This window comes from Sus scrofa, chromosome 2 (genome assembly GCF_000003025.6).
Source record: "Sus scrofa isolate TJ Tabasco breed Duroc chromosome 2, Sscrofa11.1, whole genome shotgun sequence".
NCBI classification, from domain to species: domain Eukaryota; kingdom Metazoa; phylum Chordata; class Mammalia; order Artiodactyla; family Suidae; genus Sus; species Sus scrofa.
The window spans coordinates 629993-657977 of NC_010444.4; the positions used below are offsets into that span (position 1 = coordinate 629993).

At 69.6% G+C, this 27985-nt stretch overlaps 1 protein-coding gene across 1 annotated transcript; it reads right to left on the reverse strand.

Annotated features, from left to right (window-relative positions):
- MUC6 (mucin 6, oligomeric mucus/gel-forming) lies at window positions 83-27975 on the reverse strand. Its single transcript, XM_021082474.1, is given in 48 exon segments — window positions 83-260; window positions 461-563; window positions 2652-2883; window positions 3427-3657; window positions 3811-6900; window positions 6969-7199; window positions 7356-7706; window positions 7863-10445; window positions 10514-10743; window positions 10893-11250; window positions 11407-11757; window positions 11914-12264; window positions 12463-12728; window positions 12899-14024; window positions 14026-14496; window positions 14565-14795; window positions 15070-15743; window positions 15829-16101; window positions 16685-16897; window positions 16989-17174; window positions 17501-17533; window positions 17937-17999; window positions 18208-18351; window positions 18493-18649; window positions 18783-19022; window positions 19106-19291; window positions 19620-19730; window positions 19804-19945; window positions 20040-20191; window positions 20589-20698; window positions 20795-20847; window positions 20930-21179; window positions 21256-21388; window positions 21464-21558; window positions 21632-21793; window positions 22003-22140; window positions 22225-22297; window positions 22376-22480; window positions 22575-22713; window positions 22811-22931; window positions 23162-23284; window positions 23469-23676; window positions 23843-23952; window positions 24028-24118; window positions 24384-24510; window positions 24580-24820; window positions 25137-25199; window positions 27827-27975. Coding segments are annotated over 48 exon segments (15357 nt in total). The 5' UTR covers window positions 27885-27975.

The window sequence follows — 27985 nt, forward strand, 5'->3', positions numbered from 1 at the left end:
GCCTGGGCGGGAGCTGCAGGGCTGGCCCTCTGAGCCTCCTCCGAGGGCGAGGGCGAGGGCGAGGCCGGGCGGCGGGCGGCCTCTAGCCCGAGCAGTGCTGGGGGCTGCACTCGCAGCGGAGGAACACCTGCAGCGTGAGCGTCAACGGCTGGCCCTGTGCCCCAGGGTCGGCGCAGGGCAGCACGAGCTGCTGCTCATAGGAGCTGACGGGGTAGCAGCAGCCACAGCGGGTGTCCACTTGCAGGGTGTCCGTGTTGAAGCTGCGAAGGCGGCGGCAGGGAGCGAGGATCAGGGGGCCGCCAGGGTCCGGGGTCCCGCCCTCCCCGCTCTCCGATGACGGGCCACCCCTTGTCCTGTGCGGGTGCCCAGGCGGGTCTTTCCTGCTCCTCCCGGGGCCTCTGGGGGACAAGGCGGCTCCAGGCCTGGGACCCGACAGAGACCCCCTGAGCTGACCGCTCACCTGGCTGAGGAGGCACAGACGCCCTCGCAGCGGGTCATTGTCACGTTGGCTGTGCACCCCTGGTAGGTGACCTCCTCCTCGAACTCCTTCACGCTGCAAGTCCCTGCGAGCCGAGAGGAAGAGGTCAGACGGTCGCCCAGGGCAAGGCTGGAGAGCAGGTGTGGCCTTTCGGGGCCCTGTGCCTGGTCCCCTCGAGGGCGGACATACCTGGCTCAGAGCCTCAGGTTTTTCAATCCCTCTTTGTGGGGCATGGTGGGTAGTGGTGGCTCTGCTGAGGGTGGCCTGTCAGCTGCCTGAGCGCTTAGCTGGTCTGGGTACCTGCCAGCCCCTCCTGCCCACAGTGGTATCTGCCCTGGGCCCCGGGCCAGGCTGTCTCTTTCGGTCCAAGCCCCCTGAGCTCAGATGCCCCGGCTTAATGTGGGAACAAAGCCTGACGTGAGGTTTTGTGTGCTTGTGTGCTTTCTTCCTGGAAATTGGCTGTACTGGGAGTCCCCCAATGTCACGGGTTTTCTCAGAGGACGTGGCAGATCCCCGGCACTAGTCCTGGTTGAGCTACACTCAGCCCCCAGCATCTCTTGCCACCTCCCCTCACAACCCAACACCAACCTGTGGGCACAGGTGTTTCTGGTCTGCTGCTGGGCCCAGTACCTGTGGGAGGGACGGGGCCGGATGACAGTGTCCCCAGAAGGGACAGATGGCATCACAAGGGCTCCCTGCAGGGGTCTGTACTTGGTGGGAGTTAGGGGACTTGCTGTGAGCTCTGTCCTGCATCTGTGCCAATGGATAGACTGTAGGGACGTGTCATCTTGGTGCCCTGGTGGCTGGCTGAGCAGTGTTGCTATTAGGAACTGCCAGTGTGGCACGCGAGGGAAAAAGCAGAGATGGGACCGTGTCTCCTGCCTTCCCAGCTGCCCCCTTAGCCTCGAGCCTGGCCTGCCCTGCTTTTCCACTGGGGGTGAGAAGGAGAGGCTTGGGGGACAGGGCTCTGGCTGCCTCGCTCTGGGTCCTGTGGCCTCCAGCTGTTCTCCCCTGCTAGCCTCCCACCCCGTCCTCATGGGCAGCCTGCACACAGTCCTTGTCCCACAAGAGAAGGACCACATTTCCAACGCCGTCCTGCAGTGGACAGAAGGCTGGGGGTGTGAGGGGACCCTGGTCTGGGGGATGGGTTTCATGGGGGGAGCACCTGAAAGCAGAGGAGGGGTGTGCCCGGAGGACATGTGGGCTCTGGCAGGCCCGGGGCAGGCAGGCTGCCTGCAGACCGAGACCCGGGCAGGTGCCAGCCCTGGGACCCGGGAGCCCGACTGCCAGTCCCAGCTCAGCCCCAGTGGCCAGCGGGGGTGAGACCCGTGCCTCCTTTCTGCATCATGGGAGGGTTGGAATGAGGGACACTCAGGGTTCCCCGAGCTCTGGAGAGAGCAGCCATGGAAGGCTGCCGGGGGGCCTTCGTGGAGGGAGGCCAGGGCGGCAGCAGGGGCTGAGGAGGGGCCGCGATGGAGGGGGTGCAGGACTGACACAGGCCCTGCGGTGGGAAAGGGGGCCTCCGGGGGAAGACCAGGCACCGATTTCTGCCAGACTGGAGTCAGCAGGGAATGTTCCTGGAGCAGAGGAGAGAAAGGAGCTGGGACCTGGTCAAGAAGGGCTGGGAGAGGCCGCAGGGCCGGGGGGGCAGCACGCGGCAGAGGACGGGCTGCAGAGAGGTGGGGCGGGACTCGGAGGTGGCCTGCCGGGGGAGCCCTGTCCTTCCCAGGCACTGCTGGGCACAGCTGGGGCCCCCAAACTCAGACCGGGCCCCAGCCACTCACGTCCAGTGGCACGCCTGGGCACAAGGCAACTAACTGGTCAGAGGGGAGGCCGGGACGCCCACCCACCTGTGTGCGCCCCCAAGTCAGCGCAGTGCCTGTGCTGCCCTGCCCTCCCCAGGGAGGAGAAGGGACGGCTGTGGGGGAGGGGAGGAGACACGTCTGCCGTGGTGGCCTGCTCAGCCTCTCAGTGGCCTGAGGCACCCGACAGAGGGTGGAGCACAGCTGGGGGAGAGATGGCACCCGCACGGTCATCGGGAAGTATGAGGGGACAAGAAAAGGCGGGGACACGTGGGAGTGACCCAGGGTGTGGTCCAGAAGGCAGAGAGAAGGCTGAGGAGGGGTGTGTACTGGGGGCATGGCGGGGCGGGGCCTACGGATAGGTCACTTACCTGGGGAGCTGGGGAGAGAGGTGCTGAGCGAAGATATGGAGTGGCCCGTGTGGGAGACTGGGGAGCTTGGCTGCACAGTGACGGAGCTGCTCAGAAAAGCAGTGGTCAGCCACCTGGTGGTGCTGGGCCGTCTGGTGGTGAAGTTGGTGGCCGGAGAAATCGGGATGGTTGTCACCCGCAAGGTGGAGGACAGGAGGCTGAGGTCGGGGGCGCGGGTGGTGAGGGAGGTGGACTGAGAGGTGGTGGACCGCGAGGACGCAGTGGGGGAAGCGGGGCTGCTGGCTGTGGTCCTGGGTGTGGACAGGGGTACGGTGCTGGAAGCGGGGACAGGGGACAGGGTGGAAGAGATGGACAGAGGACTCGTGATGGGCAGAGTGGAGGTGGGGAGCGTGGGGTGGGACGGAGGCGACGGGGAGGAGGAGGTGGGCGTGGAGGCGGCTGGGGCAGAGGGGGTGGTGGACGGAGAGACTGTGTGTGATGTGCTCAGGGGGGTGGACAGGGAAGGGCTGTGCAGAGCGGAAGTGGAAAGAGCAGAGGAAGATGAGGACGAGGATGCGAACGAAGGAGGGGTGTGGGAGGACAAGAGAGAAGAAGAAGGGGAAGTGGTGTGCAATGGAGGGAGTGTGGAGGAGGGGGAAGAGGAGGAAGAGGGTTGTGGAGGCCGGGACCCAGGGACAGAAGTGGTGAAAGGGCTTTGGCTGGGAAAGCGGGAGGTTGGAGAGGAGAACAGAGGGCTGAGGGTAGAGCTTTGGGGAGATGACGCAGACAGGCTCACGAGGGAGGTGGAGATGGACGTGGTGCTGAAAGTGCTGTGGGTGTTGGTGGTCAGGGTGAGGGTGGTTGTCAGTGGCGGGGCCGTGGGGGTGGGCACCGTGCCGGTGACGGGCACAGGAGTGGATGGCGTTGCGGTGCCAGTGGGCTTCTCGGTGGAGGAGGGAGGGTGGGACTGTGTTGGGGCGCTGACTGTGCGGGAGGTTGGCGTGACGGAGGCGGTGGCGGGTGTGGACTGGGTAACAGGAGGGGTCTGGGAGTGTGATGGGGTTGGGTGGGTGGTGGTCGTGGCGGGGGTTCCGGTGGGTGGAGCAGTGACGCGGGAGGAGGTGGAGGCAGGAAGAGTGGGGGTGGAGGGCGTGGTGGAAGGGGTGTGTGTGCCCGTGACGGTGGCCGTGGCCGTGTGCGTGAGGGGTGTGGGAGTGCTTGCGGTGGTGGGCTGGGGGGAGCTGGTGGTGCGTGGTGTGGCGTGGGCGGTGTGGTCAGGTGAAGGGGAGGGTGGCACGGTGGCCGTGGGGATTGGGGTTGTGCTGGCCGGGCTCTGGGTGTTGGTGGTCAGGGTGAGGGTGGTTGTCAGTGGCGGGGCCGTGGGGGTGGGCACCGTGCCGGTGACGGGCACAGGAGTGGATGGCGTTGCGGTGCCAGTGGGCTTCTCGGTGGAGGAGGGAGGGTGGGACTGTGTTGGGGCGCTGACTGTGCGGGAGGTTGGCGTGACGGAGGCGGTGGCGGGTGTGGACTGGGTAACGGGAGGGGTCTGGGAGTGTGATGGGGTTGGGTGGGTGGTGGTGGTCGTGGCGGGGGTTCCGGTGGGTGGAGCAGTGACGCGGGAGGTGGTGGAGGCAGGAAGAGTGGGGGTGGAGGGCGTGGTGGAAGGGGTGTGTGTGCCCGTGACGGTGGCCGTGGCCGTGTGCGTGAGGGGTGTGGGAGTGCTTGCGGTGGTGGGCTGGGGGGAGCTGGTGGTGCGTGGTGTGGCCGTGGGGCCGGTGTGGTCAGGTGAAGGGGAGGGTGGCACGGTGGCCGTGGGGATTGGGGTTGTGCTGGCCGGGCTCTGGGTGTTGGTGGTCAGGGTGAGGGTGGTTGTCAGTGGCGGGGCCGTGGGGGTGGGCACCGTGCCGGTGACGGGCACAGGAGTGGATGGCGTTGCGGTGCCAGTGGGCTTCTCGGTGGAGGAGGGAGGGTGGGACTGTGTTGGGGCGCTGACTGTGCGGGAGGTTGGCGTGACGGAGGCGGTGGCGGGTGTGGACTGGGTAACGGGAGGGGTCTGGGAGTGTGATGGGGTTGGGTGGGTGGTGGTGGTCGTGGCGGGGGTTCCGGTGGGTGGAGCAGTGACGCGGGAGGTGGTGGAGGCAGGAAGAGTGGGGGTGGAGGGCGTGGTGGAAGGGGTGTGTGTGCCCGTGACGGTGGCCGTGGCCGTGTGCGTGAGGGGTGTGGGAGTGCTTGCGGTGGTGGGCTGGGGGGAGCTGGTGGTGCGTGGTGTGGCCGTGGGGCCGGTGTGGTCAGGTGAAGGGGAGGGTGGCACGGTGGCCGTGGGGATTGGGGTTGTGCTGGCCGGGCTCTGGGTGTTGGTGGTCAGGGTGAGGGTGGTTGTCAGTGGCGGGGCCGTGGGGGTGGGCACCGTGCCGGTGACGGGCACAGGAGTGGATGGCGTTGCGGTGCCAGTGGGCTTCTCGGTGGAGGAGGGAGGGTGGGACTGTGTTGGGGCGCTGACTGTGCGGGAGGTTGGCGTGACGGAGGCGGTGGCGGGTGTGGACTGGGTAACGGGAGGGGTCTGGGAGTGTGATGGGGTTGGGTGGGTGGTGGTGGTCGTGGCGGGGGTTCCGGTGGGTGGAGCAGTGACGCGGGAGGTGGTGGAGGCAGGAAGAGTGGGGGTGGAGGGCGTGGTGGAAGGGGTGTGTGTGCCCGTGACGGTGGCCGTGGCCGTGTGCGTGAGGGGTGTGGGAGTGCTTGCGGTGGTGGGCTGGGGGGAGCTGGTGGTGCGTGGTGTGGCCGTGGGGCCGGTGTGGTCAGGTGAAGGGGAGGGTGGCACGGTGGCCGTGGGGATTGGGGTTGTGCTGGCCGGGCTCTGGGTGTTGGTGGTCAGGGTGAGGGTGGTTGTCAGTGGCGGGGCCGTGGGGGTGGGCACCGTGCCGGTGACGGGCACAGGAGTGGATGGCGTTGCGGTGCCAGTGGGCTTCTCGGTGGAGGAGGGAGGGTGGGACTGTGTTGGGGCGCTGACTGTGCGGGAGGTTGGCGTGACGGAGGCGGTGGCGGGTGTGGACTGGGTAACGGGAGGGGTCTGGGAGTGTGATGGGGTTGGGTGGGTGGTGGTGGTCGTGGCGGGGGTTCCGGTGGGTGGAGCAGTGACGCGGGAGGAGGTGGAGGCAGGAAGAGTGGGGGTGGAGGGCGTGGTGGAAGGGGTGTGTGTGCCCGTGACGGTGGCCGTGGCCGTGTGCGTGAGGGGTGTGGGAGTGCTTGCGGTGGTGGGCTGGGGGGAGCTGGTGGTGCGTGGTGTGGCCGTGGGGCCGGTGTGGTCAGGTGAAGGGGAGGGTGGCACGGTGGCCGTGGGGATTGGGGTTGTGCTGGCCGGGCTCTGGGTGTTGGTGGTCAGGGTGAGGGTGGTTGTCAGTGGCGGGGCCGTGGGGGTGGGCACCGTGCCGGTGACGGGCACAGGAGTGGATGGCGTTGCGGTGCCAGTGGGCTTCTCGGTGGAGGAGGGAGGGTGGGACTGTGTTGGGGCGCTGACTGTGCGGGAGGTTGGCGTGACGGAGGCGGTGGCGGGTGTGGACTGGGTAACGGGAGGGGTCTGGGAGTGTGATGGGGTTGGGTGGGTGGTGGTGGTCGTGGCGGGGGTTCCGGTGGGTGGAGCAGTGACGCGGGAGGTGGTGGAGGCAGGAAGAGTGGGGGTGGAGGGCGTGGTGGAAGGGGTGTGTGTGCCCGTGACGGTGGCCGTGGCCGTGTGCGTGAGGGGTGTGGGAGTGCTTGCGGTGGTGGGCTGGGGGGAGCTGGTGGTGCGTGGTGTGGCCGTGGGGCCGGTGTGGTCAGGTGAAGGGGAGGGTGGCACGGTGGCCGTGGGGATTGGGGTTGTGCTGGCCGGGCTCTGGGTGTTGGTGGTCAGGGTGAGGGTGGTTGTCAGTGGCGGGGCCGTGGGGGTGGGCACCGTGCCGGTGACGGGCACAGGAGTGGATGGCGTTGCGGTGCCAGTGGGCTTCTCGGTGGAGGAGGGAGGGTGGGACTGTGTTGGGGCGCTGACTGTGCGGGAGGTTGGCGTGACGGAGGCGGTGGCGGGTGTGGACTGGGTAACGGGAGGGGTCTGGGAGTGTGATGGGGTTGGGTGGGTGGTGGTGGTCGTGGCGGGGGTTCCGGTGGGTGGAGCAGTGACGCGGGAGGTGGTGGAGGCAGGAAGAGTGGGGGTGGAGGGCGTGGTGGAAGGGGTGTGTGTGCCCGTGACGGTGGCCGTGGCCGTGTGCGTGAGGGGTGTGGGAGTGCTTGCGGTGGTGGGCTGGGGGAGCTGGTGGTGCGTGGTGTGGCCGTGGGGCCGGTGTGGTCAGGTGAAGGGGAGGGTGGCACGGTGGCCGTGGGGATTGGGGTTGTGCTGGCCGGGCTCTGGGTGTTGGTGGTCAGGGTGAGGGTGGTTGTCAGTGGCGGGGCCGTGGGGGTGGGCACCGTGCCGGTGACGGGCACAGGAGTGGATGGCGTTGCGGTGCCAGTGGGCTTCTCGGTGGAGGAGGGAGGGTGGGACTGTGTTGGGGCGCTGACTGTGCGGGAGGTTGGCGTGACGGAGGCGGTGGCGGGTGTGGACTGGGTAACGGGAGGGGTCTGGGAGTGTGATGGGGTTGGGTGGGTGGTGGTGGTCGTGGCGGGGGTTCCGGTGGGTGGAGCAGTGACGCGGGAGGAGGTGGAGGCAGGAAGAGTGGGGGTGGAGGGCGTGGTGGAAGGGGTGTGTGTGCCCGTGACGGTGGCCGTGGCCGTGTGCGTGAGGGGTGTGGGAGTGCTTGCGGTGGTGGGCTGGGGGGAGCTGGTGGTGCGTGGTGTGGCCGTGGGGCCGGTGTGGTCAGGTGAAGGGGAGGGTGGCACGGTGGCCGTGGGGATTGGGGTTGTGCTGGCCGGGCTCTGGGTGTTGGTGGTCAGGGTGAGGGTGGTTGTCAGTGGCGGGGCCGTGGGGGTGGGCACCGTGCCGGTGACGGGCACAGGAGTGGATGGCGTTGCGGTGCCAGTGGGCTTCTCGGTGGAGGAGGGAGGGTGGGACTGTGTTGGGGCGCTGACTGTGCGGGAGGTTGGCGTGACGGAGGCGGTGGCGGGTGTGGACTGGGTAACGGGAGGGGTCTGGGAGTGTGATGGGGTTGGGTGGGTGGTGGTGGTCGTGGCGGGGGTTCCGGTGGGTGGAGCAGTGACGCGGGAGGTGGTGGAGGCAGGAAGAGTGGGGGTGGAGGGCGTGGTGGAAGGGGTGTGTGTGCCCGTGACGGTGGCCGTGGCCGTGTGCGTGAGGGGTGTGGGAGTGCTTGCGGTGGTGGGCTGGGGGGAGCTGGTGGTGCGTGGTGTGGCCGTGGGGCCGGTGTGGTCAGGTGAAGGGGAGGGTGGCACGGTGGCCGTGGGGATTGGGGTTGTGCTGGCCGGGCTCTGGGTGTTGGTGGTCAGGGTGAGGGTGGTTGTCAGTGGCGGGGCCGTGGGGGTGGGCACCGTGCCGGTGACGGGCACAGGAGTGGATGGCGTTGCGGTGCCAGTGGGCTTCTCGGTGGAGGAGGGAGGGTGGGACTGTGTTGGGGCGCTGACTGTGCGGGAGGTTGGCGTGACGGAGGCGGTGGCGGGTGTGGACTGGGTAACGGGAGGGGTCTGGGAGTGTGATGGGGTTGGGTGGGTGGTGGTGGTCGTGGCGGGGGTTCCGGTGGGTGGAGCAGTGACGCGGAGGAGGTGGAGGCAGGAAGAGTGGGGTGGAGGGCGTGGTGGAAGGGGTGTGTGTGCCCGTGACGGTGGCCGTGGCCGTGTGCGTGAGGGGTGTGGGAGTGCTTGCGGTGGTGGGCTGGGGGAGCTGGTGGTGCGTGGTGTGGCCGTGGGGCCGGTGTGGTCAGGTGAAGGGGAGGGTGGCACGGTGGCCGTGGGGATTGGGGTTGTGCTGGCCGGGCTCTGGGTGTTGGTGGTCAGGGTGAGGGTGGTTGTCAGTGGCGGGGCCGTGGGGGTGGGCACCGTGCCGGTGACGGGCACAGGAGTGGATGGCGTTGCGGTGCCAGTGGGCTTCTCGGTGGAGGAGGGAGGGTGGGACTGTGTTGGGGCGCTGACTGTGCGGGAGGTTGGCGTGACGGAGGCGGTGGCGGGTGTGGACTGGGTAACGGGAGGGGTCTGGGAGTGTGATGGGGTTGGGTGGGTGGTGGTGGTCGTGGCGGGGGTTCCGGTGGGTGGAGCAGTGACGCGGGAGGTGGTGGAGGCAGGAAGAGTGGGGGTGGAGGGCGTGGTGGAAGGGGTGTGTGTGCCCGTGACGGTGGCCGTGGCCGTGTGCGTGAGGGGTGTGGGAGTGCTTGCGGTGGTGGGCTGGGGGGAGCTGGTGGTGCGTGGTGTGGCCGTGGGGCCGGTGTGGTCAGGTGAAGGGGAGGGTGGCACGGTGGCCGTGGGGATTGGGGTTGTGCTGGCCGGGCTCTGGGTGTTGGTGGTCAGGGTGAGGGTGGTTGTCAGTGGCGGGGCCGTGGGGGTGGGCACCGTGCCGGTGACGGGCACAGGAGTGGATGGCGTTGCGGTGCCAGTGGGCTTCTCGGTGGAGGAGGGAGGGTGGGACTGTGTTGGGGCGCTGACTGTGCGGGAGGTTGGCGTGACGGAGGCGGTGGCGGGTGTGGACTGGGTAACGGGAGGGGTCTGGGAGTGTGATGGGGTTGGGTGGGTGGTGGTGGTCGTGGCGGGGGTTCCGGTGGGTGGAGCAGTGACGCGGGAGGTGGTGGAGGCAGGAAGAGTGGGGGTGGAGGGCGTGGTGGAAGGGGTGTGTGTGCCCGTGACGGTGGCCGTGGCCGTGTGCGTGAGGGGTGTGGGAGTGCTTGCGGTGGTGGGCTGGGGGGAGCTGGTGGTGCGTGGTGTGGCCGTGGGGCCGGTGTGGTCAGGTGAAGGGGAGGGTGGCACGGTGGCCGTGGGGATTGGGGTTGTGCTGGCCGGGCTCTGGGTGTTGGTGGTCAGGGTGAGGGTGGTTGTCAGTGGCGGGGCCGTGGGGGTGGGCACCGTGCCGGTGACGGGCACAGGAGTGGATGGCGTTGCGGTGCCAGTGGGCTTCTCGGTGGAGGAGGGAGGGTGGGACTGTGTTGGGGCGCTGACTGTGCGGGAGGTTGGCGTGACGGAGGCGGTGGCGGGTGTGGACTGGGTAACGGGAGGGGTCTGGGAGTGTGATGGGGTTGGGTGGGTGGTGGTGGTCGTGGCGGGGGTTCCGGTGGGTGGAGCAGTGACGCGGGAGGTGGTGGAGGCAGGAAGAGTGGGGGTGGAGGGCGTGGTGGAAGGGGTGTGTGTGCCCGTGACGGTGGCCGTGGCCGTGTGCGTGAGGGGTGTGGGAGTGCTTGCGGTGGTGGGCTGGGGGGAGCTGGTGGTGCGTGGTGTGGCCGTGGGGCCGGTGTGGTCAGGTGAAGGGGAGGGTGGCACGGTGGCCGTGGGGATTGGGGTTGTGCTGGCCGGGCTCTGGGTGTTGGTGGTCAGGGTGAGGGTGGTTGTCAGTGGCGGGGCCGTGGGGGTGGGCACCGTGCCGGTGACGGGCACAGGAGTGGATGGCGTTGCGGTGCCAGTGGGCTTCTCGGTGGAGGAGGGAGGGTGGGACTGTGTTGGGGCGCTGACTGTGCGGGAGGTTGGCGTGACGGAGGCGGTGGCGGGTGTGGACTGGGTAACGGGAGGGGTCTGGGAGTGTGATGGGGTTGGGTGGGTGGTGGTGGTCGTGGCGGGGGTTCCGGTGGGTGGAGCAGTGACGCGGGAGGTGGTGGAGGCAGGAAGAGTGGGGGTGGAGGGCGTGGTGGAAGGGGTGTGTGTGCCCGTGACGGTGGCCGTGGCCGTGTGCGTGAGGGGTGTGGGAGTGCTTGCGGTGGTGGGCTGGGGGAGCTGGTGGTGCGTGGTGTGGCCGTGGGGCCGGTGTGGTCAGGTGAAGGGGAGGGTGGCACGGTGGCCGTGGGGATTGGGGTTGTGCTGGCCGGGCTCTGGGTGTTGGTGGTCAGGGTGAGGGTGGTTGTCAGTGGCGGGGCCGTGGGGTGGGCACCGTGCCGGTGACGGGCACAGGAGTGGATGGCGTTGCGGTGCCAGTGGGCTTCTCGGTGGAGGAGGGAGGGTGGGACTGTGTTGGGGCGCTGACTGTGCGGGAGGTTGGCGTGACGGAGGCGGTGGCGGGTGTGGACTGGGTAACGGGAGGGGTCTGGGAGTGTGATGGGGTTGGGTGGGTGGTGGTGGTCGTGGCGGGGGTTCCGGTGGGTGGAGCAGTGACGCGGGAGGTGGTGGAGGCAGGAAGAGTGGGGGTGGAGGGCGTGGTGGAAGGGGTGTGTGTGCCCGTGACGGTGGCCGTGGCCGTGTGCGTGAGGGGTGTGGGAGTGCTTGCGGTGGTGGGCTGGGGGGAGCTGGTGGTGCGTGGTGTGGCCGTGGGGCCGGTGTGGTCAGGTGAAGGGGAGGGTGGCACGGTGGCCGTGGGGATTGGGGTTGTGCTGGCCGGGCTCTGGGTGTTGGTGGTCAGGGTGAGGGTGGTTGTCAGTGGCGGGGCCGTGGGGGTGGGCACCGTGCCGGTGACGGGCACAGGAGTGGATGGCGTTGCGGTGCCAGTGGGCTTCTCGGTGGAGGAGGGAGGGTGGGACTGTGTTGGGGCGCTGACTGTGCGGGAGGTTGGCGTGACGGAGGCGGTGGCGGGTGTGGACTGGGTAACGGGAGGGGTCTGGGAGTGTGATGGGGTTGGGTGGGTGGTGGTGGTCGTGGCGGGGGTTCCGGTGGGTGGAGCAGTGACGCGGGAGGTGGTGGAGGCAGGAAGAGTGGGGGTGGAGGGCGTGGTGGAAGGGGTGTGTGTGCCCGTGACGGTGGCCGTGGCCGTGTGCGTGAGGGGTGTGGGAGTGCTTGCGGTGGTGGGCTGGGGGGAGCTGGTGGTGCGTGGTGTGGCCGTGGGGCCGGTGTGGTCAGGTGAAGGGGAGGGTGGCACGGTGGCCGTGGGGATTGGGGTTGTGCTGGCCGGGCTCTGGGTGTTGGTGGTCAGGGTGAGGGTGGTTGTCAGTGGCGGGGCCGTGGGGGTGGGCACCGTGCCGGTGACGGGCACAGGAGTGGATGGCGTTGCGGTGCCAGTGGGCTTCTCGGTGGAGGAGGGAGGGTGGGACTGTGTTGGGGCGCTGACTGTGCGGGAGGTTGGCGTGACGGAGGCGGTGGCGGGTGTGGACTGGGTAACGGGAGGGGTCTGGGAGTGTGATGGGGTTGGGTGGGTGGTGGTGGTCGTGGCGGGGGTTCCGGTGGGTGGAGCAGTGACGCGGGAGGTGGTGGAGGCAGGAAGAGTGGGGGTGGAGGGCGTGGTGGAAGGGGTGTGTGTGCCCGTGACGGTGGCCGTGGCCGTGTGCGTGAGGGGTGTGGGAGTGCTTGCGGTGGTGGGCTGGGGGGAGCTGGTGGTGCGTGGTGTGGCCGTGGGGCCGGTGTGGTCAGGTGAAGGGGAGGGTGGCACGGTGGCCGTGGGGATTGGGGTTGTGCTGGCCGGGCTCTGGGTGTTGGTGGTCAGGGTGAGGGTGGTTGTCAGTGGCGGGGCCGTGGGGGTGGGCACCGTGCCGGTGACGGGCACAGGAGTGGATGGCGTTGCGGTGCCAGTGGGCTTCTCGGTGGAGGAGGGAGGGTGGGACTGTGTTGGGGCGCTGACTGTGCGGGAGGTTGGCGTGACGGAGGCGGTGGCGGGTGTGGACTGGGTAACGGGAGGGGTCTGGGAGTGTGATGGGGTTGGGTGGGTGGTGGTGGTCGTGGCGGGGGTTCCGGTGGGTGGAGCAGTGACGCGGGAGGTGGTGGAGGCAGGAAGAGTGGGGGTGGAGGGCGTGGTGGAAGGGGTGTGTGTGCCCGTGACGGTGGCCGTGGCCGTGTGCGTGAGGGGTGTGGGAGTGCTTGCGGTGGTGGGCTGGGGGGAGCTGGTGGTGCGTGGTGTGGCCGTGGGGCCGGTGTGGTCAGGTGAAGGGGAGGGTGGCACGGTGGCCGTGGGGATTGGGGTTGTGCTGGCCGGGCTCTGGGTGTTGGTGGTCAGGGTGAGGGTGGTTGTCAGTGGCGGGGCCGTGGGGGTGGGCACCGTGCCGGTGACGGGCACAGGAGTGGATGGCGTTGCGGTGCCAGTGGGCTTCTCGGTGGAGGAGGGAGGGTGGGACTGTGTTGGGGCGCTGACTGTGCGGGAGGTTGGCGTGACGGAGGCGGTGGCGGGTGTGGACTGGGTAACGGGAGGGGTCTGGGAGTGTGATGGGGTTGGGTGGGTGGTGGTGGTCGTGGCGGGGGTTCCGGTGGGTGGAGCAGTGACGCGGGAGGTGGTGGAGGCAGGAAGAGTGGGGGTGGAGGGCGTGGTGGAAGGGGTGTGTGTGCCCGTGAGGTGGCCGTGGCCGTGTGCGTGAGGGGTGTGGGAGTGCTTGCGGTGGTGGGCTGGGGGGAGCTGGTGGTGCGTGGTGTGGCCGTGGGGCCGGTGTGGTCAGGTGAAGGGGAGGGTGGCACGGTGGCCGTGGGGATTGGGGTTGTGCTGGCCGGGCTCTGGGTGTTGGTGGTCAGGGTGAGGGTGGTTGTCAGTGGCGGGGCCGTGGGGGTGGGCACCGTGCCGGTGACGGGCACAGGAGTGGATGGCGTTGCGGTGCCAGTGGGCTTCTCGGTGGAGGAGGGAGGGTGGGACTGTGTTGGGGCGCTGACTGTGCGGGAGGTTGGCGTGACGGAGGCGGTGGCGGGTGTGGACTGGGTAACGGGAGGGGTCTGGGAGTGTGATGGGGTTGGGTGGGTGGTGGTGGTCGTGGCGGGGGTTCCGGTGGGTGGAGCAGTGACGCGGGAGGTGGTGGAGGCAGGAAGAGTGGGGGTGGAGGGCGTGGTGGAAGGGGTGTGTGTGCCCGTGACGGTGGCCGTGGCCGTGTGCGTGAGGGGTGTGGGAGTGCTTGCGGTGGTGGGCTGGGGGGAGCTGGTGGTGCGTGGTGTGGCCGTGGGGCCGGTGTGGTCAGGTGAAGGGGAGGGTGGCACGGTGGCCGTGGGGATTGGGGTTGTGCTGGCCGGGCTCTGGGTGTTGGTGGTCAGGGTGAGGGTGGTTGTCAGTGGCGGGGCCGTGGGGTGGGCACCGTGCCGGTGACGGGCACAGGAGTGGATGGCGTTGCGGTGCCAGTGGGCTTCTCGGTGGAGGAGGGAGGGTGGGACTGTGTTGGGGCGCTGACTGTGCGGGAGGTTGGCGTGACGGAGGCGGTGGCGGGTGTGGACTGGGTAACGGGAGGGGTCTGGGAGTGTGATGGGGTTGGGTGGGTGGTGGTGGTCGTGGCGGGGGTTCCGGTGGGTGGAGCAGTGACGCGGGAGGTGGTGGAGGCAGGAAGAGTGGGGGTGGAGGGCGTGGTGGAAGGGGTGTGTGTGCCCGTGACGGTGGCCGTGGCCGTGTGCGTGAGGGGTGTGGGAGTGCTTGCGGTGGTGGGCTGGGGGGAGCTGGTGGTGCGTGGTGTGGCCGTGGGCCGGTGTGGTCAGGTGAAGGGGAGGGTGGCACGGTGGCCGTGGGGATTGGGGTTGTGCTGGCCGGGCTCTGGGTGTTGGTGGTCAGGGTGAGGGTGGTTGTCAGTGGCGGGGCCGTGGGGGTGGGCACCGTGCCGGTGACGGGCACAGGAGTGGATGGCGTTGCGGTGCCAGTGGGCTTCTCGGTGGAGGAGGGAGGGTGGGACTGTGTTGGGGCGCTGACTGTGCGGGAGGTTGGCGTGACGGAGGCGGTGGCGGGTGTGGACTGGGTAACGGGAGGGGTCTGGGAGTGTGATGGGGTTGGGTGGGTGGTGGTGGTCGTGGCGGGGGTTCCGGTGGGTGGAGCAGTGACGCGGGAGGTGGTGGAGGCAGGAAGAGTGGGGGTGGAGGGCGTGGTGGAAGGGGTGTGTGTGCCCGTGACGGTGGCCGTGGCCGTGTGCGTGAGGGGTGTGGGAGTGCTTGCGGTGGTGGGCTGGGGGAGCTGGTGGTGCGTGGTGTGGCCGTGGGGCCGGTGTGGTCAGGTGAAGGGGAGGGTGGCACGGTGGCCGTGGGGATTGGGGTTGTGCTGGCCGGGCTCTGGGTGTTGGTGGTCAGGGTGAGGGTGGTTGTCAGTGGCGGGGCCGTGGGGGTGGGCACCGTGCCGGTGACGGGCACAGGAGTGGATGGCGTTGCGGTGCCAGTGGGCTTCTCGGTGGAGGAGGGAGGGTGGGACTGTGTTGGGGCGCTGACTGTGCGGGAGGTTGGCGTGACGGAGGCGGTGGCGGGTGTGGACTGGGTAACGGGAGGGGTCTGGGAGTGTGATGGGGTTGGGTGGGTGGTGGTGGTCGTGGCGGGGGTTCCGGTGGGTGGAGCAGTGACGCGGGAGGTGGTGGAGGCAGGAAGAGTGGGGGTGGAGGGTGTGGTGGAAGGGGTGTGTGTGCCCGTGACGGTGGCCGTGGCCGTGTGCGTGAGGGTGTGGGAGTGCTTGCGGTGGTGGGCTGGGGGGAGCTGGTGGTGCGTGGTGTGGCCGTGGGGCCGGTGTGGTCAGGTGAAGGGGAGGTGGCACGGTGGCCGTGGGATTGGGGTTGTGCTGGCCGGGCTCTGGGTGTTGGTGGTCAGGGTGAGGGTGGTTGTCAGTGGCGGGGCCGTGGGGGTGGGCACCGTGCCGGTGACGGGCACAGGAGTGGATGGCGTTGCGGTGCCAGTGGGCTTCTCGGTGGAGGAGGGAGGGTGGGACTGTGTTGGGGCGCTGACTGTGCGGGAGGTTGGCGTGACGGAGGCGGTGGCGGGTGTGGACTGGGTAACGGGAGGGGTCTGGGAGTGTGATGGGGTTGGGTGGGTGGTGGTGGTCGTGGCGGGGTTCCGGTGGGTGGAGCAGTGACGCGGGAGGAGGTGGAGGCAGGAAGAGTGGGGGGAGGGCGTGGTGGAAGGGGGTGTGTGCCCGTGACGGTGGCCGTGGCCGTGTGCGTGAGGGGTGGGAGTGCTTGCGGTGGGGCTGGGGGAGCTGGTGGTGCGTGGTGTGGCCGTGGGCCGGTGTGGTCAGGTGAAGGGGAGGGTGGCACGGTGGCCGTGGGGATTGGGGTTGTGCTGGCGGGCTCTGGGTGTTGGTGGTCAGGGTGAGGGTGGTTGTCAGTGGGGGCCGTGGGGTGGGCACCGTGCGGTGACGGGCACAGGAGTGGATGGCGTTGCGGTGCAGTGGCTCTCGGTGGAGGAGGGAGGGTGGATGTGTTGGGGCGCTGACTGTGGGGAGGGGCGTGAGGGGGGGGGGGGGGGGGGGGGTTGGGGTGGGGGGGGGGGGGGTGGTCGTGGGGGGTTCGGGGGGAGCAGTGCGCGGGAGGTGGTGGAGGCAGGGAGAGTGGGGTGGCGGGTGTGGTGGATGGCGGGTGTGTGGCTGTTTGGGTGTTGGTGTGTGGCCCCTCCGTGAATGCTGAGTATGTCGTGGCCCCGCTGGTTTCCTTGCCCGTTCCGCTGGTGGTTGTTGGCAGTGTGCTGTGCCGTGTGTGTTCGCCTGTCGTGGTCTCCAGTGGTCGTGGCGTTTCCGTGTGCTCTGTCTTCCCAGTGACAGGGGTTTCTTCGGTCCAGTGCGGAGTTGCCGAGTCTGTTGAGACCGCAGTGTCAGTCCCCCTCTTATCCTCCTTCTCCGGGGCTGCGATCTGGTTGTCCCCACCCCTTACTTTCTCGGCTCTCCTCAGTCCTGCCTCATGCCACCCCCTGGTGCAATTCACATGCGTGCTTTCTGCTGTCCCACACCCCGTCCTTCTGTGGGGTCCTTGCTACCGCCTGATGTGGGTTCTCTAGATCCTCCCCTGCAGGCCTCCTTGGCCTCTGTCCCCTCACCCGTACACCCAAGGTGGCCACTGTTCGTCTGCCTGGGCCGTCCATTTGGGGCATATCTGTCGCTGGCTCCGGAGGGGCTTTTTTTCTCACCTGCTCTCAGGGGAACCGGAGGTTCGGCCCCAGCCCCAGAGTCGGAGCCTGTAGTTGGTTGAGGCCTTTAGGATCAAGTGTGTCCCCTGGGGCCTGTGGGTCCCCTGGGCAGGAGTGGCTGCGGCGCAGGGGCGCATGGAGATGTCGGGAGCAGAGCGTGATCAGCGAGATGGCAGCCCCGATCTCACCCCACCTGGTCACAGCCCCGACAGCGTGGCCACAGCCCCTCTGTGGGAATGGGTGGTGGTGCTTACTCGTGATGGGCCCTGTGGCGGTCCCTGAGACGGGCACCGTGGTGCGTGCCGTGGACCGAGCTGTGGACTGCGTGGCCACACTGACTGGGGGTGCTGTGGGCTGCGTTGTGGCCCGGGTCACCGTGGGTCCCGTGGCTGTTGATCTCGGTGTAGCCGTGGGAGTCCGTGTCGGTGTGGCCCGTGTGGTGACAGCAGAGGTGGTTGCTGATGACTCTGCGGGGAACAGTGCCCGGCACGTCTCCAGCCCCATCCAGGCTCCTGCGGGGGCCCCTCCCCCAGCAGGGCCCGCACAGCCCAGTTTTACCTCCAGTGGAGATTGTTGGTCCTGTCCCGGTGGTCGGGGCTGTTCCTGGCTGTGTGGAGGAGGGGGCTGTTGGCGTGGCGGAAAGGCTGGGCGTCGGGGTTGGGGCCTCAGGCGTGGCTGTGGGGCTGGGGGAGCTGAGCCCCACCGTGCTGGCCGAGGCAGGTTGCGTTGCGGTGGTGGGCGACCCTGCAGGGGCAGATGTGCGTCACTGCGGGGCCGGGGGCTGACCTAGCACCCCCTGGGAGGACACCCCTCTCTTGCCTGCGGGCAGGACGCCGCGGCTGGGGGCCTCAGAGGGCAGCGTGGGCCCCCAGCTGGGCTCCAGCCGGGCCCACTGTCCCCTCTCGGCCGACTTCCTGGTCAGCTCCGTGCCCCCACCGGGCAGAGATGGCCCAGCCCAGGCCATCACTGGGGCCCGGCTGCTGCCCAGCTGTCGGGGGCTGCCCGCTATGCCAGGGGAGGGCCGGCAGTAGAGCCCGCTTTCCCTCGGCACCCAGCATGAGTGCACTCACCTGTCGTGGGCTGCGGCGTGGTGGGTGGCGGTGCTGCGGAGGAGAGCTGGTCAGGAGCCTGCCTGGGCCCCACCTGCCTGGCCCTCGGCGCCTCCAGGCGTGACCCCAGGCCAGAGGCAGGGGGGCTGGGGCTAGCTGGGAGGGCCTGGAGCCCTGCTCCCCCTCCTCTCCCCTTCCTTCTCCCCAGTGTCCAGGCGAGGGTCGCTGCAGGTGCTGTCCTGCACCCCCCAGGCCGCCTGTTCCTGAAGGGCTGGCCCCACCCACCCGGCAGTCCCGCAGGGCCCAGGTCTGCCCTGTGGCTGGAGGTGGATGTGGGTGTGTGGGGAGGGCCGGGAGGCGAGGGCCGGGCTGTCCCCTTGTGTCTGGGAGTCTGCACACCCCAGGGGTGTAGGCTTGGGAGCAGGGGGCTGGGGGCAGCAGGCTGGGCAAGGCTTACCGCATGGCACACATGTTCCTTTGTCGGGGTCGAAGTACTCGTCCCGGGAGCAGTTGTAGCAGCCTGGGAGCCAGGGTGCAGAGAAGGGCCCGACCTCAGTGCCCGGGGCCCGCGCCCCCCGCCCCCGGGGCTTGCTTCCATCGCCACCGTCTGTCCCCGCCTCTCCCCTGAGCCAGCTGTGGCTGCCCCCTCTGGGTCCCCTCTCCTGGACCCGCATTCCTCCCGCCAGCTCCTGCCGGCCCCACCTCGTGTCCCCTCCTCTGTGAGGTACCTTCTATGTTGGTGCCCGGGAGGCTCTGCGGCCACGAGGGGCAGAGGCATGGCTGGTAGTGCCATGTGCAGTTGCCCTCCTGGGTGTACTGGTACTCGCCGCCGCCCACCTGCGCGTGGGTGTTGTAGAAGTCGCAGTAGATGGCTGCGGGGGAGGGGCCCAGTCAGGGGGCTGTGGTCGCTCCGCAGGGCCTCCTGGGGGGGCACGGCCCGCTACCCACCCCACCCTGCTGGGCAGCCCTGCCTTGGCCCCGGGGAAGCCTGTGGGCGAGAGTGGGGCACTCACGGCAGAAGTCCGGGGACCTCCAGTCTATGCACACGCCCTTGTCCACGCAGGCTTTGGCGTAGGCGGCCACGGCGTCGCACAGGCACTCGCAGTCTCCGCCGGTGTCACACCCGCACGTGTCGCGCACACAAGCTTCGTAGTAGGGCAGGTGGTACACCTACGGGAAATGGCCCTCAGTGTCCCGATCCTCAGTGTCCGGCTGCAGCGTCCAGCCCGCAGCGTCCCGGCCGCCCCTCGGCACTCCTGGGCAGCGGTGGGGCACGGGCGCAGGGGCGCGGGCGTGGGCGCACCTGGCTGTGGCAGGCAGCGAAGGTCTGGCTGTTGATGATGCTGCATTTGCGCTCGGCCCAGGACTGGCGGAAGGTGTTGAGGCTGCAGGGGTCCAGCGTGAAGGTGGTGTCGCCGCACAGCGGGCTCTCCTTCCACGAGTTCACGAACTCCAGCTCGCTCGACGCCACGTATCTGCTGCGCGTCTGGAAGTCGTCCTTCATGTTCCCGTTGTAGTTGCCACACAAGCCGCAGAGGGTGTCCTGCGGGGGGGCTGGCGTCAGGCGGGCAGGTGGGCGGCCCCCCCGCCCCCGCTCCCGGGGCTGCGGGGCGCGGGCGGCGGTACCTGGGAGGCACCTGCGACCTTGATGAAGACGGTCATGTGCTTGTTCCAGATGAGGCTCAGGTTGTAGGCGCTGCCGATGGTGGCGTCCAGCTCCAGGTGCAGGGAGCCGGCCTTGACCCGGAAGCGCACGCCGGGGTCCTCCCCGCTGACCGTGTAGTTCCCATCCGCCAGCACGATGGACAGGTCCTGTGGGGTGCGACCGTCATGGGCTGCCCGCCCCCATCCTGGGCGGCCACGAAACGCCACCGGGTCTGCCTGCCGGCCTGAGCGCTCCAAAGCGGGGCCAAGCTCTGGGCTGGGGGCCTGCCTTCCGGGGCCCGCTGTTTGCGGAAGGTTCCAGGACATCCTTGAAACCGTGCCGAGGGCTGAAGGTCAGGCTTGTGCGAGACCCCTCCCCTCCACGCGGTTGTCCAGCTCCAGGGGGACGCTGCTGCCCACCGTGTGGACGAGGGTGGCCCTGAGAAGCCAGGCTCCACGGCCCCAGGGGAGGCGGGACCCGCCCTCCTGCGCTCACCCCCGAGAGGATCTTGATGGCCCGGGAGCAGGTGACGCCCGAGTTCCCACACACGACGTTCTCCGTCAGGATCTTGAAGGTGGGCTGAGCGTCGCTGGCGCCGCAGCCGTCCTGTGGGGAGGGGGCGCTGAGGAGGAGCCGCCCCCGCAGCCCCGGCCCCCGCCTGGCCCGGGCTGGCACTCACGGTGACGAGGATGTACTCGCAGCTGCCGTCAAACACGAAGCGCTGCCCGTCGAAGGTGACCACGTGACCCTCCCCGTAGAGCGTGCAGGTGGAAGGGCAGCGGGTGCTCTGCTGGCAGGTCCACGTCCCCCTCGAGCAGACGCTGTGGGAGGAGTGGTCATGACCCCTGACCTGGGGGGGCCCCCGAGGACTGGAGGCCAGCGGGCCACTGGGTCTGGGGGGGGGCTGTGACTCACCAGCTCTTACAGTCGGCGTGGAGCTCGGCGCCCCGGGGGTAGGACACGCCCCCATACTCGCACGGGCACTCCTCGGGGGGCACGCACTGCCCGCTGGCGTTCTCATACAGCCCTCTGGGACAGGCACAGCCAGGCTCGCACTTGGTTGGCACCTGCAGGAGGAGGGTCGGCCCTGGAGGTGGCCCCGCCTGCTCCTGCCCCTGGGCCCTTCCCCCCCAGGCCCCTCCCTGTGCCCGCCCTGCCCTGGGCCTCTGTAGCAAAGCTGCTCCAGCCTCTCGGCCCCGCAGAGCCCCTCTGGCGCACGGTCCTCAGGGAGCCCCCAGACGAGAGTCCAGGTGGCCATGCCCATAGTCACGCTCATCCCGGGATGGCGGGGACAGAGGAGGGCCCGCCTTTCCTGAGGGGTCTGCGGAAATCCTCCCGTGGGCCCGGGGAGAAGCTCTGGGGTGTCCGCTGTGTGGGACGTCCCGCCCCCGCTGTCCCTAGCATCCTTGGGCCGCAGGGACCGCCCTCCAGGGGGCGTGCTCGCCCTCGCTCCACCAGCCTTACGCAGGGGGTGCCGGTGGCCAGCATCTGACAGGTGGGGGCGCAGGCCGCCCCAAACTTGTCCTCGGAGTTCTGGCTGCAGGACTGGAAGGTCTTGGGGGCCGAGCAGGTCGCTGCAGAGACGAGGGCCCGGGTGGGACGGGCTCAGCAGAGCCGAGGCGACCGCGGTGCAGCCCCGCCAGCCCTGCCAGCCCCGCCGTGGTACCTACCCAAGAGCATCAGGGGCCGTGCCGGGCAGCTCAGTCGCCCGTTGATGCAGTGGCTGCAGGAGAGAGGCCGCGTGAGTGCTGCCTGGGCCAGGCTGCTGGCCGGGCGGCTGCCCTGAGGACCCTCGCTCAACTCACCAGATGACGCCGTTGACCGCGGTGGACTGGCCGGCAAGGAGGAACTTGTTGTCGTCCAGGAGGCAGGGGCACTGGGCCTTGCGCACGCACTCGGCCTTGTGGTTCAGGTAGGTGCCCTCGGGGCAGTTGCAGCCGTCCACCGGCACGGCGCTAGGGTGGCACTCGACCTTGCGGTCGGACAGTGACAGGCACGTGCGGTCACAGGCCTGGCTGTTGTAGCTGAAAGTCTGGTTGCCCGTGCAGGAGATGGCTGTGGGGACCCAGAGTCAGGCCCGCGGGGGGACAGCCCCCTCCCCCGCCCGCCCCCCGACCAGCCCCGCACGCACTGCAGTTGTCCACGCTGCTCCTCCAACCCTGGAGCAGGACACCCCGCGAGGCACAGGCGAGGGCATAGCTGCCCAGGGCGGCGCAGATGTGCGGGAAGGTCTCCTCGTAGTTGCAGGCCTGGTACACGCACCTCTGCGGGCAGACGGTGGCCGTGGGTGCCCGCCCCCCCCCTGCCCCCGCACTGCTCCCACCCGCAGGACTGCCTACCTTGTAGAAGGGCTTGGGGTCCACGGTGGCGTGGCACTGCTCAAACACCGTGCCCGTCTTCACCAGCACCGCGCAGTGGGTCTCCGCGCACACCTCTGGGGGGCAGGAGTGGTCAGGTCCCCTCTGGGGCCTCCCTCCTACCTGCAGCCCCCCCTGGGCGGCACTCACTGTTGAGGTGGCTCATGGAGCAGGGGTCGGTCTCACGCTCGAGCGCCGCCGGGCAGTTCCCCGCCCGCCAAGAGTCCACAAAGAGGGAGGCGGTGCCCTCGGCGATGCCCATGCTGGTCGTGAAGTCGTCTGTCGTGTCCCCGTTGAAGGTGCCGCAGAGCCCTGGGTGGGCGGGCCTCAGGGTGGGACCTGTCCTGCCCACACCCCCCAGAGCCCCTCCCCTGCCCTAACCACGGTCGGCTGCCCCCGGCCTGGAGCTGGCCTGGGGCCCCGAGCGCTGGCCCTGCGGGTCAGGGCTCTGCTCTGCTCAGCCCCTTCTCCTCTGGAGGGCGCAGCTGGGTGGAGGGGCAGCTGGCGGGGAAGGGGCTCACCTCTGGTCTGGCCTCTGAACTGGGGCCCGACAGTGACATACACCTGGAACACCGAACTGAGCTGGACCTCCAGCTCCAGCCCAAAGGTGCTGACCATCTGGATGAGGGTGGACGTCTGCCTGAACACCGTGATGTTGCCTGCGGGACAGAGGGCTCAGCGAGGCCTGCCCTGGGGCCAGGCTCAGGGGGGCCGGGGCGCCCGCCGGGGCCGGGGCGACGTACGGGTGTGGTAGGGCAGCCTCTTGGTGTCCCCGTTGTTGGTGATGACCTCGTCCCGAGAAATCACGATTTTGTCCTGGAAGGAGGGTGGCCGGTCATGGGGGCGGGCGGGGCGGGGAGCACCCCCAGGGGACCGCGGGACGGGGCTCCTCACCTGGCTGGACATGTAGATGACAGCGGCCAGGGAGGTCTCCGAGTGCGAGTACCCAGACTTGTCGTACACGGCCAGGAGCGCGCCCCCGTCGGGGAGCTGGGGGCTCTGGGGGGAGCGGTGGCTCAGCACAGCGGCCCAGGTGCTCCTGGAGACGGACCCCCCGCCCAAGGCAGGCCCCCAGGTGGAGGCGGCACCCTACCTGGAGGAGGGTGTAGGTACAGGTGCCGTGGAAGCGGTAGGGCCTGGCATCGAACGTGGTGACGAAGGAGCCGCCCTCCAGGGCGCAGCGGTGGGGGCAGGGCTGCTCCACGCACTCCCAGCGGCCCCCGGAGCAGCGGCTGCAGCGGGGGAGGTATGACCAGAGGGCCTGGAGAGGCAGGGGGCGGGTGCCCAGGTCCCGGCCCACTCCCACACCCTCCCAGCTGCCCCGCTCACCAGGTCTGGCAGGCGGCTGTGGTGGCCTCCCCGGGGGCGTAGACCTCCCCGCCCCGTGTGCAGGGGCACTGGGGCACAGGCACGCAGCTGTGGTTTTTGGAGCTGTCATCCAGAACCGTCCCTGCAGGAGAGGGGCTTCCTGGGGCTGCCGCCAGGAGACGCCCTCCCGGCCTCCTGCAGGGCCGCCCAGGAGGGCCGCGCCCTCAGCCCCCCTGCCTTGCAGCCCCGCCTGCCTGGCGCTCAGAGCCACTCCCTCCGCCCTCACCCTGCCTGCCCTCACCCTGCCCGTGCCCTACAGGGCGTCCTGGAGGCCAGGGCGGGCGTTTCAAGGTCCCAGAGGGCCTGCCTCACCTTCCGGGCAGAAGCAGCCGAAGGTGCAGAAGCCAGAGCAGCTGGGCTGTGGGTTGGAGCAGGTCCGCACGCAGGGCTCCCCGCACTCACGGTACACCTGGTTGGCTGGGCACTCGCCCACAGCTGTGGGCCCGCAGCCACCCCGTGAGAGGCGCCGGTGGCACGGGGCCCCCCACCCACCGCCGCCCTGGCCCAGGACTCGGGCCGGGCCCCCTGCCCCCCAGGTCTCCTCTGCCTCGTGGTCGAGGGGGCACTTGGGGTGTCGAGTCTGTGGCCTTGCCCTCCCCCCCACGCTCCCAGGACTCACAGCAGAGGCCGGGGCCCCGCCAGGGCCTGACGGGCTGGCCGGCCATGCTGCACTGGCGGGAGTACTCGGACAACGTGGCGCAGCTGCAGTTGTACCAGCCTGGCTGGGCGCACGCGGCCATGTCTGCCTGGCAGCTCAGCAGGAACGGCTCCTTGGACACGTTGCACATGGGGGCCACCAGGGTCAGCAGCCGGGAGCAGGTCTGGGCCTGGGCACAGGGCCGCTCGCGTCATCACTCAGCCTGGGGGCCAAGGCCAGGGCCCGCACCACGCCCGTGACTCGGAAGGCTGGGGGTGGGGGGTGTTGGCTTGTGGCCTGGACCCCACCGGGCTGAAGGGCCCCCGCTGCCCCGGGAGCCCGGCCACCTCACGTACGTGCCCTGCCTGCAGGCCCCGGGGGCTGGGGATGGCCTCGTAGGAGCAGATCTCATTGGGGTCGTCCAGCTTCTGGAGGGCGGCGTACTTGTGGGGGTCCAGGAGTTTGCCTGGGGTGCGGGAAGGGATGGGGTCAGCGCCACAGGCGCCGGGCCGGGGAGGGGTCTGCGCCCCCCGCCACCTACCATCCTCGCTCAGAAACTCGTCCGTCCGCTGGCCGTTGAAGTTGCCACACAGCCCACACATCCTGCCCACGTTTTTCTTCTCCACTAGGACCTGGGGGTCAGGGAGCACCGTGCGGCGGGAGGGGCGCGGCCTGCCAGCTGCCCAGAGCACCCTCCCGGGCAGGCCGCGCGCCCCGCCGCCCCCGCGTCCCCCCGGCCCCCGCCACCGCCCCCGGGTCCTCTCTTCCTGCTGGGTCTTCCCTGCTTTCAAGTGGGAAACTGAGCCGCCAAAAGCCCAGGCTCCCGGGCAGGCCCCTGCCCACCCCGGCCCCGCCGCACAGCGCCAGGAGCAGCCCCCACCCAGCCAATGTCCTCACCATGAGGTAGGCGCCTGGGCCCCACACGACCACCAGCTCCAGCTCCAGCCGCTTGGCCACCAGACGCACGCTCTGGCCGAAGGGCGTCATCTGTAGCCCGTGGCTCGTGTAGGGCAGGCTGACGACCCTGCGGGGCCACACCGTCAGCGGCCACCCCCTCAGGGACCCAGCTGCCCGGCCCGGCTCCGCAACCTACCCCTCGTCCTTGACAGAGATGACCCCCTGCTGGACGGTGACCACAGAGGCCCCCAGCTCCACGATGACCCGGGAGATGTTCCCGCTGGGCCCTCGCCGGAGCTGGACACTGAAGGTGGATGAGGCGTCCTCGCAGGTGGCCGCGAAGATGTAGTTGCAGGTCCCCGAGAAGTCATACACGTGGCCGTCGAAAGTGGAAAAGTGGCCGGCCCCCCACGTGGAGCACCAGCCCCTGTCTGGAGCTGCGGGGAGCGTGGGCAGGGTCTTGGAGCCCAGCGTCCCCCCCGGGCGGCGGGGAGCCCACACCAGGCAACCAGAGGCCTCAACCTCCAGGCCTCCTGGGGTGGTGGGGAAAGGCCCCCCTCCTCCAGCTTTGAGGTGGGGTCTGTGGGATGCAAAGCTGCAGCTCAGCTCCTCCAGCAGGACCCCCCCAACCCCGCCGCCCGCAGCAGGACGGGCTTGTCTCGCCCCGGGCCAGGGGTGGCTGTGGTGCTGCGGCCGCCGGGTCCCCTTGGGGAACCCCAGACCCGGCAGCAGGGCCGTGGCCGTGGTCCTCACCTGTCTGCGGGGAGTCTGTCAGCCTCTGGAGGCCTGGGGGCGCCGAGGGGCTGTCATCCAGACCTGTGTGGACGGGAGCCGTGGTCAGGGTGGCTGGTGGCTCTTGAGCGGGGAGCGGGGCTCACCTTCCCCACTGTTCCCCACGGGGTCCCCTTGGAGGGACCCATCTGAGCTATCACCTGCAGGCTGGGGACACAGCGGGCATGAGCCCCGCCCCCAGGCCCCGCTCAGGAAGGCCAAGTCCAGGCACAGAAGGGCCACGAGCGGACCGCGGGTGAGCTGGGGCCCAGCAGGTCCCGGGGAGTGGAGAGGGCTGGACACCGGCCCGGGCCAGGCTCCCTGGCATCCAGTCCCTCCGCCTCCGCAGTCGTGCCTGGCCCTCCGGGTTTGACAAAAATCCCAGGTGTGGCGCGAACAGGCGTGTGAAGGGCTCCAGGCTGCCGGCTCCGAGGGCTTCCGTGGCCTCCTGCAGCCTCACGGCCTCACAGTGGTACTTGTGGGAGGTGGGAGCCCTGAGCCCAGAGGGGCCGGGTGGTGTGCCAGTGGGGGAGAACCTGGCAGGGCCGTTGCCCTCGAGTCCCGCCCACTCTGCAGGCCGCTCAGAGAGGCAGGGTGAGGCCTGAGGCCACTCAGCAGGCTTATGTTTCTCCCTGTCCTGGGCCCTGGAAGGGGCTGGTTCTGCTTCCTTCCTCCCGGTCAGTCTCCTGGGACTCTGGTGGCCCTGGCCAGAGAAATGCCTGGCGACACTTGCCACGGTGACACGGCAGGGGCAGGAAGCCCTGGCCAGCCTCGCCTCCCCCCTCCCCCTCAGCCGCTATAGTCCTACTGCGGCCCGTGGCCTGGCCCTGAGGCCCATCACCGCATATGCAGCCCCCGAGGGCCCGCGTCCACCCGCTCCCCACTGCGCCCCATTGGCCCCAGGTTCTGTGGGTTCCTGGGTGACATCAGGGAGTAGGTCCGCCTGCCTGATGGCCCTGGGGTCCCAGGCTGGGGGGGTGGCGCCACCTGGTCCTCCTTCCTTGGGGCACCGGTCATGCAGGGGCGCACCCGGGCCCTCCCCCGGCTCGCCACCGGCCCCGCCGGTCCCTTGGGGCGGCCTCACCACTGCTCCTCCTTGTATCTAGACGCCAGCTCCCCAGTCACATGTCCCCTGTCCGCTGCTCTGCCAGGTGCCCCCCCAGCCCCTGCCCGGTGGCCTCAGCTGTCCGAAAACTGGCCCGCGGCACTACCGCTGCTCCCCAGGGCCGGCTGGCTTCCCACCACCCTCAGAACAGGCGCTGGCCCTTGACCCGCGGGGCCTTCGGTTGGGCTGGCCATGCCCCTGACGGCCCTGTGGTGGCCAGAGAACACACCGTTCCCTCTGCATGCTTGGCAGCTCTGCCCGCCTTGCCCGTTCTGGGTCCACCCCGGCCTGGCTCAAGGGCCTCCGTCCTGGAGCCCCTGCCCCGGGGTCTTGACGTCCCATCCGCTCTTTGGGAGCCCCGTGTCTGGGAGGGCAGGGCCCGCCTGGCACCCCCTCTTTGCAGCAGAGCAAGTGGCGCTCAGAGAGCGTTTGCAGAAACGTGGAGGCCCCATCTCTCCACCTCCGCCGCGGACTCAGCCTGGACCCACGGCTCCCCAAAGCCAAGCTCCTCAGCACACCTGCAGGCCTGCACCCCTAGGCTGGCTCCCAGGCACCTCCCACCTGGACCGGTTCTGGGTCCAGGTCTGGGGGTGCTCAGGCTCAGGGAGGCAGCCTTGGCCAGCAGGGGTCCTGAGTGCTCAGAGCTGCCCGGTGAGTGGGTGCCCGGTGAGCAGGGCAGGGGCTCCACGTGAGGACGGGTGAAAGGGCCCACAAGAGAGTGCGGGACTCGGGGTTGGCAGCCTGCCCCAGGCGCCGGGCCCGGCTGAGGCTTGTGGGGCCTCCAGGAGGGGCCAGAGAGGCAAGGATCAGCGAGGGAGCAGCAACGAGTCCCTCTGGACTCAGAGGTCAGGGCTCTGAGGAAGGGGCCGAAGGCTTGGCGCCTGCACCAGGGGGCACCCTGGCCAGCAGGGGGCACCCGGGCTGGCCCCTTCCGAGGGTTGGCCTCAGGGGTGAAAGCTGCTTCCCCGCCATGCATCAGAGATGCCTGGGGTGGTTGGCCGAAGGGCCCCGGGGAGGAGGAAGGGCACCCCTGCCCCAGTGGCGGATGGGTGGGCCCTGGTGGGGCGGCCTGTCCAGCCTCCCACTTCTTTGACCCTTACAGCGGTCACACCGAAGGGAGGCATTTGACAGGCGGGGAATGTGAGGCCCGGACGGGACCTGGTTGGGCCAGGTCTCTCTGTGAGTCTTCGCACTTCAGTGCTCTCTGGCTGCCCCCAGGACCCAGTGGGGAGAGGGATGGTGCCAGGCTCCGAGCGCCGTTGCCCCAGGTCGCCTGTGTCTGCCACCCCTGATGCCATGGAGGGAGTGCATGAAGCCGGCCTCCTGCCCCAACACAGCCTCCTTCCTCCTGGGCACTTGCCCCACGCGGCCCCTGCACCATCGGACTCCTGCTGGCTGGGCCTTGGCAAGGGTGCCATGGCCACGAACGAGCAGGGGCCTCCCGGGCTGGTTCCCCTCCTGCCCTCGTCTCTCAGTGTCCACGTGGCCAGCCCACCTCTGGCCAAGCTGGCGAGGCCGGAGGGCGTGGGAGACTTTCCCAGTGTGCCACCCACAGGGCCCCACTCACCGGCGCCGAGCAGGGCATCCCCACAGGAGAGGAGCAGCAGCAGCCAGGGCCCGAGCATGGTGCCAGGAGAAGAGAGGTCGCTGCTGGACCCAGCCCCTTCCACCGTGGGACGCCCGGCCGGCTGCACCTGTGCAGCCCGAGTGGCAGCCCGGGGGGCCT